The 13,344-nt window shown below is 34.0% G+C and overlaps 1 protein-coding gene across 1 annotated transcript; it reads left to right on the top strand.

The window, feature by feature from the left end:
* Nucleotides 1-2,991: 2,991 nt before the first annotated feature.
* LOC143597886 (uncharacterized) lies at nt 2,992-3,925 on the top strand. Its single transcript, XM_077076265.1, has 3 exons — nt 2,992-3,019; nt 3,109-3,203; nt 3,314-3,925. Exons 1-3 carry the CDS (start codon nt 2,992-2,994, stop codon nt 3,923-3,925), a joined length of 735 nt encoding a protein of 244 aa, XP_076932380.1.
* Nucleotides 3,926-13,344: the final 9,419 nt, after the last annotated feature.

The following is a 13,344-nucleotide window of genomic DNA, read 5'->3' as shown; positions in this document are numbered from 1 at the left end:
ACCGAAAGCTGGGTATTCATGTACAGACTTCTAGTTAAAACACATTGTAAAACATAGAGGAGTGCAACCATATTCTTTTCACAAAGAGAACAAGGTCGCGTTTGAAAACTTAAAGTTGTGATTCATAAGCCTTGGACTTGTGTGTGCTTGTGTAATTGAAGTAATTGAATCATCAGTCTAATAGTAACAACTAAGTGCTGTGAACAATCACATAAGGCCCACATAATTTCTAATTATGCAACCTAAACAATTAAGCAAATAAACTATAACTAACTAGAACACTACATCTAATGCCCTATCTTATAGTCACGAATCTGATACCAATCTGTAGCACCCCGGCTAAAGCAGAATATGCCCAGGTGCGATGAACAGATTGCCCAAAACACATGTGACACTATTAAGTGACAATATTATCATTAATTAATTCAAATATCAAGTACACAAGTTTGTAACAAGAAATACAAGGAAATACAAGAAAAACTAACATCTTGACCATTTGTTAATATAACCTAAGAACTAATGTCTTCGTCACGACAACATCTTCTAAATAAGGTACCTGTAGAATAGTTGGTGAGTTCACACAAGTTTTGATATAAGTACATAAAAATCTACAATTCCATGAACATGTGTAAATGAGCAAGTAATGTCCTTTCCAACTGGGATTGTGCACCATCGTACTCAGATAAGCGCAAGTAAGGTCCTTTCCAGTTGGGATTGTGCACCAACGTACTCGGCTAATGAGGCCCTTTTCCACTCATAACAACAAATGTATTGAGCGCAAAGGGGGCGTATGATCATACAATCTTGAAGTAATCCATGAGCAAGTAATTTGTAGCGAGTAACAAGTAAACACACAAGTCCATGATGTGAATTGTAGTTTGTAAATAATAATTAAACGAAATTGTAATTTGGATAGGATATATATGCTACCCCCAAAAGTAGTAAAGGAGTAAAAAAGGGGGTGTGAGAAACTCACCTTGAAGTTGAAGACAAACTTGAAATAAAACCAATAGCGTGTAAATGAAACCAAAGCAATTGAATGTCACGAACTAGAATTAAAAGTACAAAATTAATATTAAACTAACGTCTTATAAAAGTAGGTAAATCGGGTTGTCGGGATTTAGAGGTGTTGAATGTACATTTTATTATGGAGTTGGATATTATAATATTATTTTATATGTTAACAAATTTTAACAAATTATTTATTAAATTATTAATTTAATATTAATTTACATCACAAGATTAATATAAATTTTGAATATTATAATGTGTATGGAAAATTTGAGGTTAACGGTATATCTTATTTTTAATAACGAATATGTTAACAAGTTTTAAAGTATACATATATATAAATTAAGCTTGTCTTAAACGAACTTGACGGGTTCGAAATCTATAACGTTTATGAAGTTATGGATCTTAACGGAATTTAGCTTTGAAAGTATTAGTGTTAGTGTAATATAAAGTTTAACGAATTAATAGTTATAGATATTAATCGGGTTTCTAACGAAAACTTAACGGAAACGAAAGTCGGTTTTAGTTGAAAGAATGATAAAACTAATCATTATCTATCTTAATATAATTTTATTTGATTTATATAATATTTATAAATTTATATTTGGTAAATTAATATTAAAAGAAAGGTTTTAAAAATAAAAAGAACAAAACAACAAAAACTACTATGACCCGGGTTCGAACCCGGGTCCCCTGATTGTCATGTTAAAGGACTAACCAGTTGAACCAGATCGTTTGTTTGTTAAGATCTCATAAACAAAAAATATATAAATCAAGTTACAGGTTCATCTTCCTCATCAAAACCCTAGGATTTCAATTCCTTTAATCCATTCTTTGTTTGTTCAATATTTGATAGGGGTTTTGTTAATAGGATATAAAGGATTCAAACTCATGTATTAATCACCTGGTAGCGTGCCGAAATTAAGGTGAATGGACCTCACCGGAATCGGAAATGGGATGAACAGTTACGGGATTATTGAGAGTGTTTTAGGTTTAAACGAGGCTTGTCGTAGTTTCGGATGTTGGATTAGGCCTGTTGATAGTCTCAATTGAACCGATTGGTGTTGGATTCGAGTTATTGAAGTTTTAATTATAAACCGATAGTCTTGGTGATTAATACGAGATTATTAGGTTGTTAATGACGTAATTAGTCGTATATTGTTGTTTGTCGTTTGAGGAGAAATCGTTTGGTATGTTTACCGGATCAAACGGAGCTTGAAAAGTCGTGTTTATGTGTTGCCGGCGCCGGAATCCGGCGGCTGTAACCATCGCCGGAAAACCGAGAAGAGGAGGTGGAAACGGGGGGGGGGGGGGGTGTGGAAGGGCTGCTTTATTATTATTATTATTATTATTATTTTAATTGCAATTTTCACTTTTGGCCCCTGCACTTTTAGGTTGTACTAAGATAGAAATTAAAGTATAATTTACCAAATGAATCTTTGACTTTATAATGTTTTAGAAGTAAAAGTTTATAACTTGAATTATTTTCATATTAAACTTTGATAGTCTGGGACTCAATAAAGTAACATGTTAAAACTTGTTATTTCGTTAATGAATTAGACGAAATAGAATATGAGTTAATAATGCCAATGACACGTCATAATTATTATTAAATTATCGAATGATATTTACGAATACATTAAACGACGAAACGGGTTGGTTTAACGAATTCAATATTCAATACAAAAATACATAAACGAATTTGAAATATATAAAAATTTAAATAGAACAAAACCGAAAATTTAAAATGGGTCGGGTTTTCGGGTTTGAAAAGTGACGAATGTTACTCTTTCTGATATGTATGAAATTAGATTTGATTGGATACCTGTTTTTTATAGAGACGAACCTTTGTCCGGATTGATGCGTACAACATCAAGATCAGAGACCGAAAACCATTTTTTTTGACAAGCTACAAATTCTCGGTTAACATTAGTTGAGTTTTCAACCATTTTGGTTCTTGTATGGAGATACAGAGATACAATGGCGGACGGTGTGATCATGATAGTAGGTACACGTATCCGCAGTTAGAAATTAGAAGTTATCTTGAAAGGGAAACAATTAGGATATATAAAAGATCTATTTTTAATGATGTTCAAGATGAAATGAATGAGATTATTGGTGGTGTTTCACAATTCAGTTCTTGTGAAGAAGGAGGTTTTTTGAGGTGTAAAATAATGGATTTTAATGCGTATGTTCCAGGTTTTTAGGAGGTTAGTATGAGCGTTTAGTAAGCGTTTTAGTTCAAAGTTGTTTAATCTTATGTTAATTAACAAGCAATTAATAAGCGTTTACATTTTTTTAGGTTGTGTTTAAGAAGGAAGGTGAGTTTGGCAAAGAGTCTACTGCAACATGCTCCTGCAAAATATTTGAACAGTTTGGTTTGTTGTGTCGGCATATTTTCTACATCATGAATATGTATCAAGTCAAGAAATTCCCGAAAAGATATATAAATGATCGACGGAGGAAAGAGGATGCGGTGAACATCAGAACAGTTCCAATGTCTGAGTTTGGTAATGATCAGAACAGGATGATCAAAGAGATTTCTAGAAAAATAAAATACGCCGGTGAATACCTTATCAATAGTTATGTTATAGATATTGATGAACTGATTAAAATTAGAGATGAGATAAATTTTATGATTGAAAAATCAGACTTAACTCGGTATGAAAGAGTACGTCCATCTAAAAGGGATAGATTTGCTGCTGTTTTAGGTTTTGAACAACCATCAGAAGTTACCATTCGTGTACCTACTGGAATAAGAAACAAGGGACGTGGCTCACACAAAAGAATTAAATCAAAGAAAGAGATAGCCATTAGTCGCTCTGGGAAAGGATATAGGGAGTGTCAAATTTGTCACCTACCTGGGCACAACAACAGAACTTGTAAAGCATTGCAGCAACAACCGCAACAATGAATACGTAGTGAAGCATTTTTTAAGCATTTAGGTATTTTGATTGTTTAGATAGAAAGAGTTAGTTATTTGTTTTAGATTGTGGGTTTTATAGTTACCTTTTTTACACAAGCGTTTCACAAGCGTATCACAAGCGTATGACAAGCGTTTAGATGCACTTTTTATTTATGTATATTTTGAAAACATGCGGGGTTACACCCCATCAGACCCCATCATTATCAGACCATGCAAACTTACAAGATAAAAAAAAGAAAATAAAAAGCTAACATCATCAGACCCCATCAGCCCCCATCACTCCCTGTTTATTGATGATCTCACGCCCATCTTCCTTGAACTCCATGTTGGCTGACACTTTTGAAACCGTGTCAACCAAAGTACCATACACGGAGTCGTAGCATGTAGTCTGATGTTTCAGTAACTCTGCAGTCTTTGCCTTGAACTCACTGTCTGGTAGCTCCATGAGTTTGTTATATGCATAAGGAGTTTTTGATTTCTCTTGAAGCACGTAGGCCTGTGAGTGTTGAAGGGCGGTGGGAAACTTCTCATCCTTTTCTTTATCAAGATCCAACCTGGCTTTCACCATGCTTTTCACAGTTTTATCACATGAAAACATTTTGTGTGTGTTTTTTTATTGTTATTTGTGTGATCTGAATAACAAGAATGGATGTGAAATATATAGACATATTGTGGATGTCTATTAATTGTGGGTAGTTGAGATAGAGTTATGCAGTATTATATTAATTTTGATGTAGGCTATCATCATCATACAAATGTTATATTAATTTAGATGTAGGCTATCATCATCACATAAGCGTGTGATAAGCGTAGTATATATACATTGAATATATCTTTTGGTAGCTGAGATAGTGTAATTTAATTTAATTGATTTGATGTAGGCTATCAATACAAAAATCTTTTCCAATTTTTGGTAGGTGAGTAGTAATAAATGTTATTAAACTAAATTAAAAATTAGTTTTTAACCTGATACAGTGGCTAGCGTATTACAAGCGTATGGGAGCGTATAACGAGCGTATAATAACTACGTCCTCACACTGTTCTATGTTCGTCCGTGAGTATACAGTTTTTGAGCGTGCTCAAGCGTTTTGTTTTTATTATTTTGGTCCGTGAACCTGCAGTTCTTTTTTTGTCTTTTTATCCTTTTTGTACTATTTGGTCTGTGATCTTTTCCTATATATATGCTATATTTGGTTACACTTATATCCACACATATAAAAATCAGTTATAATGGATGCTTCATCATCATCATCATCATCATCATCATCATCATCATCATCATCTAAATCAGCATCTTTCAAGGAAGCTTTGAAGATGAAGATTGTGGAGCAGGTCGCCTCAGACAAAGCTTTCCGTGATAAGCTAACATATGAGTTTGTGATGCTTAACAATAATATGGATTACAGAGATGTTATTACAAATGTTTTTGTCAAAATGCCTGCTAGTACTATCCGAGATCTTGCGGTTTTGTTAATGGTTGATATAGGGAAGAATGAGTTGGAACAGTTCAAAGCATTATCAAAGGCTATTCTTGAACTAAACTGCTCAATGAAATAAAAGTTGGATTTTCTCAAGTCACTATTAGAGTAGTGGCTAGTGGCCTGATGTGTTGAGAGTTTGATGAGTGTTTGTAATGTTTTTTTTTTTAATATTTTTATCATGTAGTATTTTCTGTGTGATTTGCTAATAATAAATTTCCAATGTTTTGTTAGTTGATTTATATTAACATATGGCCATTGATTAAAATAGATAACAAAGTTTTGAAAGAATTCAAATTAGTTGTTGCCTTTTTTGGAGTTCTTCAATCAACTCATCCCCGGTCAAAGTAGTGTCGTTATTTTCACTAAATTCTCGCGCCTTCTGGATAAGAGAATCTCTGTTCCTTGTTTATATCTGACAGAAGGATTTTGCCCAAATACTTTGCCCTCAACCTTTTTAGCTGATTCACTTATTTAGGGCATTCCTTGTAAAATCCGCATGTCCACGGTTTCTTCCAATCATATTTCTCCATGTGTCTCATAGCAAAAATCCCACAATCTACCCCATTGTCGGCTGTTCTCCATGTCATCCTTAATCTTGTGATTGGAGCCTTTTGTATTTGATCAGCAATGGGGTGATTGATTTTCTTAAGATACATGTAAAAGATAGCTCTCTAAAAAAAATAAAAAGCACTTAAGTATTTCACAAATTTATAATAGACATATGTTGAGAGTTTGATGAGCGTTTACCAGGATTTGAGGATTCTTGTTGTATCTTTTTTCAAAAAGCCTTCTGATTGCATTCTGTTTGTCCTCTGGCTTTTTAAACTTTTTATCAGCTGATACTTCCTGATGTGCATTGCTGTCAAGCAACTCTATCACTACTGTTTGAAGGTTGAAAGCCATCACATATAAGTGATCCTTTTGCAGAATTGGAACAGGGAATATAGCAACTTCCTTCAATGTTTTTAGCTCAATCCTCTTCATTTGTGTTTCAATGTTATCCGTAAACACTTCGAGTCTTTGTTCGTATGTGTGACCAAATGCCTCATTAAAATGGTCACTTGTCTGTATAAGGATTCAAAAATATACGTTCAAGCGTTTAATAAGCGTTTAAAGATATTAGGTAGATTAAAACATACTAGTAGTGTGCTTGTACCGAAGAGCCTGAATGGTGATTCTGCAGATTTTTTCTTCTCTTCATAATTCATCACTTCACAGAATGCATCCATTGCATTTTTTGTTAAATACAAACATGACAAAAACTCTCAAAAATCACCTTAAATGAATCTGTGTAAGTGGACTTGAAAACCTCTTCCCAAATGTCTTTAAGACAAAAAGATATATACTCTGAAATTATTCTTTCATCCTCTGTGACATTTGTGCCCCATCTCAACCTCTCTTAAAAGATATTGTGATTTCAACGCAAGAGCTAACTTTCTATTTCTTCCTTCTTTCACCAACTCCTTGTCATTATTTTCTTGTAATAATGATACCGGAGATGTAATTTTGGGTATCATCTTTGAAGTTGATGTCGGTGTTATGATATTTTCACTTGGTGACAAACCAGTGTCACCTTTTGATTCTTGGATTTTCTCTTCTAATTTACTAACTGGAAAACAATAAAGGACAAGTGACTGTAGCAGTTTAGTAATTTTATTTTTTATAAACCAATGCATTTTTTATGTGTCTTACCTATGATATCTTCTAGAGTCTCATCAGTGTTTATGAGATTAACATCATCTCTGGTTTCACCTCCTTTTTGTTCAATAGACTCCAGAGAATTTGTATGAACATGCACCATATCTGCTCCAAGAGAGATAGATGTGAAGCAATAAGTGCGAGCGTTTAATAAGCGTTTTTATTTATGAATATGATTTACCAAAAAATTAATACCTTCAGCTTCTTTTGGAATTTAAGTACACATTTGTATGAACATGCACCATATCTGCTCCAAGAGAGATAGTTGTGAAGCAATAAGTGTGAGCGTTTAATAAGCGTTTTTTTATTTATGAATATGTTTTACCAAAAATTTGATACCTTCAGCTTCTTTTGGAATTTCAGTACACACTAGACTTTTTGCAACAGTGTGTTCCATCTTGTCCTCTTTCGATCCAACTTGTGTATCTTTCATATAAAATATAAACATTTTTAACATGAGCGTTTGATGAGCGTTCAAGTTGTATGAAGATAAATTTAACCATATTTATAACATGAGTGTTTGATACCTTCCTTAGCCCATGCAAGTACGGCAGTAACAACTGAATCAAGTTTATTATTCCCTTCTAGTTCTGTTACTATAATTTATTCATCATTGTTTACTTCAGATTCATTACCAATGACAGCTGCATCTGTCATATAAATAATAATCTGAGCGTTTGTTGAGCTTTTAAAGTTGTATAAAAGAAGTTTTATAAATTTTATACCTTTTTGAGCCTCCTTAACCCCTTTATTTACCACCTCATTACCAACTCCTGCATCACCATCACCTACCCTTGCATTAGCAACCCTTGCATCACCATCACCAACCCCTACAACCCCGACATCTGTAACCACTGCATCACCAACAGTTTCCCCATATTTTTTATTTTCTTCAGATAGATTATAAACTTCAAGAATATATGGGATTCAAAATTTAGATAAGAGTTTGTTGAGCGTTTATAGTAGAAGTGTATAGAATAGTACCAATACTTTCTTCACTAGCTACAGTATCTGAACCAACTACTGCATCACCAACTACAACATCTGAATGAACTGAATCAATCGCTGTAGCTGTATAAGAAGTGGGAACTTTCAAAGATATAAATATATATTTTTAAAGAAGTGTATATGGTTGAAACTTGAAAGAGAATTAGATTGTTTCCTCACCTAAATTAAGGAGTGTGTTGATTTTCATATTTACCAACAGTAGTTCCAACATCAACAGTATCAGCAGCAACATCGATAGTATCAATAGCTTTTCTAACATCAACTTCAACACCAATCGTTTCAACATTCTCATATGCAGGAGCGTATTCCTCATTTTCAAAAATCATCATCTAAAGGAGGTCCATTATTATTATACAAATATGTATCCATCTTTGATAGAGTTGTTGATGTTATGTAGTTGACTGCTGGTGTTGTCACCGGAGCCCCAAACGGACCATATCTCTTCTGGAACTCATGGGTGTAAAACATTACAAGAAAGGTGATTGGACCGTTGTATTGCTCATTGACATCCTTCCATTCTTCCTTTGTCATCTTCAGGTTGTCAATTACATAGCTGCACCAGTCCATATTTGGGGTATCGGAGACTTTGTCGATTGCGGTGATGAATCGTTGGTTGATTGTTGTTGATTTTGTGATAAAGCCTATGCATGTGTTGAATAACACAATGAAATTAATTTTAAACAACTCACCAACTCCTTGATAGTATGTCAACTTCTCTCTCACATGCTTTATACTTATTCTTGAAGTCGGGAATTGTTTCTTGAACAGATCCGTTGTTGCATCATCCACAGCCTTGGTCTACTCCCATCTAAAATGGGTATCTTACCGTACCCAACACTAACCGTACCTTTGCTGCTGTTATCTTAATTGTATGGCTGCCGGTGTTCAATTCATTAAACCGGTGATCATAGTTCATCAGCAACCAATGCCATAACATCGATGGAGTTTGGCTTACTTGTAATCTTAATATTGACCCATATCCCATTTTTTCTAAACATTCTTTTTGGTCAGAGTTCATAGCAGCAACTGCATCCACAATGTTAAATGGTGCACATCTGACTCGTAAATTTCTGTCTATAAACCCAACAAAAGGTTCTCGTCAACCTCTTTTCTCTTTTTTGATAAAAAACTTGTTGATTGGAACTTCAAAGTCCGAATCAGAGTTTGCTTCAACATGTCTTGTTTTAAGGTTTTTCAGTCCGGCATCAGCTTGTTTTGTTTTATCCTTTCGCTTAACTGAATCACACATAAAACTAAGATGGTATAATACTTCAAAACGCTCATCAAACGCATAAGATTAGAAACAGAACAATTGTTCATTCATCAGAAACAAGCTCACCAAACTCTAGTCAAACGCTAGTCAAACGCATAAGCCTAGATACAGAACCAGTTGTTCAGCCATCACAAACAAGGTTAATAAATGCTAGACAAATGCTTATCAAACGCACAAGTCTAGATACAGATCCAGCTGGTCAGTCATCACAATCAAGGTCATTAAACGCTAGTCAAACGCTCATCAAACGCACAAGGTTAATTAGACAGATCTAGTTGTATTGTCATCACAAACAAGGTTATTAAAGGCTAGTCAAACGCTCATCAAACGCACAAGGTTAATTAGACAGATCCAGTTGTATAGTCATCACAAAAAAGGTTATTAAACACTAGTCAAACGCTCATCAAACGCACAAGGTTAATTAGACAGATCTATTTGTATAGTCATTACAAACACGCTTACTAAACGCTCATAGTTACATTCACATTAATTAGACAGAGTCGTATGTTGTAATTATCCCAAACGCTTATCAAACGCTTGCAATCACAAATTAAATGACGTTGTAATAACCAATAATTAAAAATAAATTATACAAGAAAACCTAAAATTAAAACCTAAAATTATTACAGTTACAAATTTTTGTCAAAAGCTCACGAAAACAACGATTAAAATGTCTCTAGAACCTTAAACGATTACAACAATGATAAACAAACACCTAATTATTCAGTAATACGAAGTTTATCTTGTTTTTGCTTTGTTCTTCGTTCCTTCATCAAAGCGGATGAGTTAGGGTTCTTCTGTTTATCCATCTTCGGTGCGATTGAATGTAGTATAATTCAGTTGATTAGAGGTTGATTATTGCTTTCGTCGCCTGTATCAGTTGATTTTAGAGGTTGATTATTGCTTGTACGCTTTCGTCGCTGGGATCTTGGGAGTGATTTTAGGGAGATTAATGGAGACTAATTGACTATCTTACCCTTTTTGAAGAATAGAGGCGCGTGTTTTAAATTTTTGATCGGACGCTTGAATTAGTCGCGTACGGTTTGTACGATAAGGGATTATTGTACAGTAACCGCTCTCTCTCTCTCTCTATATATATATATATATATATATAAGTTTTTTTTTCCAAATCAAGATATTTGTTCTTATTTATTGATATACTAGAATGAGATTTTGTTTTACAGAAGACATGTTCATATAAAAAATAAAAAATGAGCCAGCACACTATGGGTATGTTTGGCAGGAACTTTTAAGAGCTTTTAGGTACTTCTAGTTTCAAGCTTTTAAGAAAAAGTCTTTACTAAATTAAAAGTCTTGTTTGATTCAAAGAGCTTGAAACTTTTAGGTCAAGAGAAAAAGCTTAAAGCTTCCACTAGTAGCGTTTACAAAGAACTACAAGCTTTTAGTATTTAATTTACTTAAATAACATTCCAAAATAAATATATTTACTATTATTGTTTTTAGTTATGCCCATTTTAGTAATTTTATACATTTTGTTAAAAGATTCAACTAATTTGCCAAACATCTAAAATATATCTAAAAAGCTACAGCTACCAGCTTTCAGCTACAGCTAGCGGCTAGTTTTGCCAAACATACCCTATATACTTATAAGATTGAGTCATTCTCCATTCTTTTGGAAACTAAAAGTCCGAAGATTGAATATGATGTTTTTGAAGCCAATGGTCATAAATGGTGATCAACTCTTAATTTTAAATGCTTTTCATCATTTTAATAAAGTTTAATTTTCTCACATTTTTTCTACCTTCAGGAGACTAGATTTGTATCCAAACGGAAATGGTAAGGGAAACAAGGACAAATGTTAGGCCATATTTTGTATTTTAGTCTTTTGTATTATCTAAATATATTCATGATGTAATTTACTAGCTTACGGTTCGTGTATTGTATGTTTGGGCCCGATACCATGTAGATTGAGCCCATTGGCCCGTTAATAATATAAGTAAGCATGACATTTCTTCACCTATAAAAGGTGAAACATGTGCATGCCAAACTAACTTTTTGAACAAACTAAAGCCTTATCCTCTCACCAACTCTCTCAATCTTCTCTCTTTCTTTAACATTTGTGTAATAACCAACACACACAAGATCCGAGATCTCGGTTGCTTACTAGTGATTTCGCTAGCTAGCAAGTGAGATTGATTCAAGAACTTTGTTGTTTGATCCGTTCTAGGGACCTACAATAGGTATCAGAACTTTCAGCTATACTATTTGTATTTCTTGGGTCACATCCTTGGATTTTGGTATTGTTTGAGTGTTTAAGACTTGTTTTCAAGTTGTTGAAGTGGGGTTCGGGCTTACTTGTATGTTTACAAGCTTGAAATCGGTGTAATAAGTGTTCGGATTTGTGAAAGTGTGTTTATTTTGGCTAGAAGTTTGTATTAGAAAATTGATAAAGTGTTCATCGGGTTCTTTGTGAGATTAATCGAGTTTTCATAAGTGGTAAAAAGTGTACTTGAGTGAAAATTCGTGTAAAAGTGAAAACTGTACTTTCTGAAGAATTTTAATCGAATCAAATAGAAACTAATCGAATTGACATTCTAACGAATCAAATCGACATTCAAATCAATCGAATCGACATTGAAAACTAATTGAATCAACTTTTCAAACTAATTGAATCGAATTTCTATTCGATTTGGCTCATTTATATTCGATTCGATTACTTCAAAACTTGATTTGTTCGTTTAAAACTTGACTCAATTCCTTTGATTTCTATTCCTTTTCAATCTATTAGATTCCTTCAAACTCGATTCGATTCCTTTGTACTTGTAGTTTTTAAACAGAAGCTGTTACAAGTCAGTGGAAGTTATTTTCTGATCAACAAGATGACGACTGATCCTGAGATGTTGAAAACATACCGGATTTTCGAAAATGAAGTTGGTACAACCAACAAGCCTCCAAAGCTGCTTAACTGGAATAGAAACTTTGAAAAATTCAAGTGGAGGTTCAAGAACTATCTAATAATCAATGACTTTGCTCTTCTCAGGTCAATTGAAAACGGTCCTCACCTTCCCACTACTATAACCGCTGATGGAAAGCCTGTCACAACCTTTGATGATAATGATGACAAAAAGATAATACTTGATGATCAAAAGGCCTATGGTACCCTGAGTGTATGTTTCTCTCTTGAAATCTCTCAAACGTTGAGAGATCACACTACTACCAAAGGACTTTGGCATGCATTGGTTGATAAGTTTGAAGGGAAATTGGAATGGAGAAATAGTGAAAAGGTAATGCTGAAAGGCGAATTCAACATATTTAATCATATCCAAGGAGAAACTGTTGGAACTCTCATCAATCGGTTTGAGACATTGATCACCAGAATAAGAAGTGCCGGAATTCTTTATGATCAATCTGAAATCTGACAAGATGCTGAACTCTTTACCTTACACTTGGAACAACAATGTCATCACCATCAAAAGAACAACCAATATGGACTAACATCGTTGTCTACTTGACTTCCACCATAAGATCATTTGAAATGGACGACAAGCTGAGACTGGGTAATCATATCAGTTCACTCAATCATGCAGGAATCTCTACCGGGTCAGGGATCAGTACTGCTTTCTTCAGTCAAGCTCATCCTACCATTCATCCGTTCAATGGGGTGAGAGTATAGTCTGCTCTATCTCCACAGAATACTGCATTCAAGTCTACTGTAAGTCAGCAACAACCATCAGGTTCAAATTCGTTTCAAGAAGCTATAAACAAAGTGGTTGAACAAGCTTTAAAAGATCATGGGATTAACAAGCCTGCTAGTGGCTCACCCAACTCCACTCCTCAAGATGATGACTTAAACGTTGCACTATTTTATGCATTCATGGAAAGTTATGACGAGTTGTTGCAAGGAAAACTTCTACCTCCTTCATTCCAACAAGGAGACATTCTCGAAATCAACAAGAAAATCTCAAGAAAATGGACATAAAATACCA

This window comes from Bidens hawaiensis, unplaced genomic scaffold (assembly GCF_021521415.1).
Source record: "Bidens hawaiensis isolate Kalapana, Puna unplaced genomic scaffold, B.hawaiensis_p1.1 tig00049199_1, whole genome shotgun sequence".
Lineage (NCBI taxonomy): Eukaryota > Viridiplantae > Streptophyta > Magnoliopsida > Asterales > Asteraceae > Bidens > Bidens hawaiensis.
The sequence above is the reverse complement of the archived record's forward strand: the minus strand, read 5'-3'. Positions and strand labels throughout refer to the sequence as shown.

What these genes read in the sequence shown, in the direction of transcription:
- LOC143597886 (XM_077076265.1), top strand. Translation starts at nt 2,992, where the DNA reads ATGGCGGACGGTGTGATCATGATAGTAG. An exon ending in CGGTGTGATCATGATAGTAG is followed by an intron (nt 3,020 to 3,108) that starts GTACACGTATCC and finishes ATGATGTTCAAG; the next exon opens with ATGAAATGAATGAGATTATT. An exon ending in TAATGGATTTTAATGCGTAT is followed by an intron (nt 3,204 to 3,313) that starts GTTCCAGGTTTT and finishes ACATTTTTTTAG; the next exon opens with GTTGTGTTTAAGAAGGAAGG.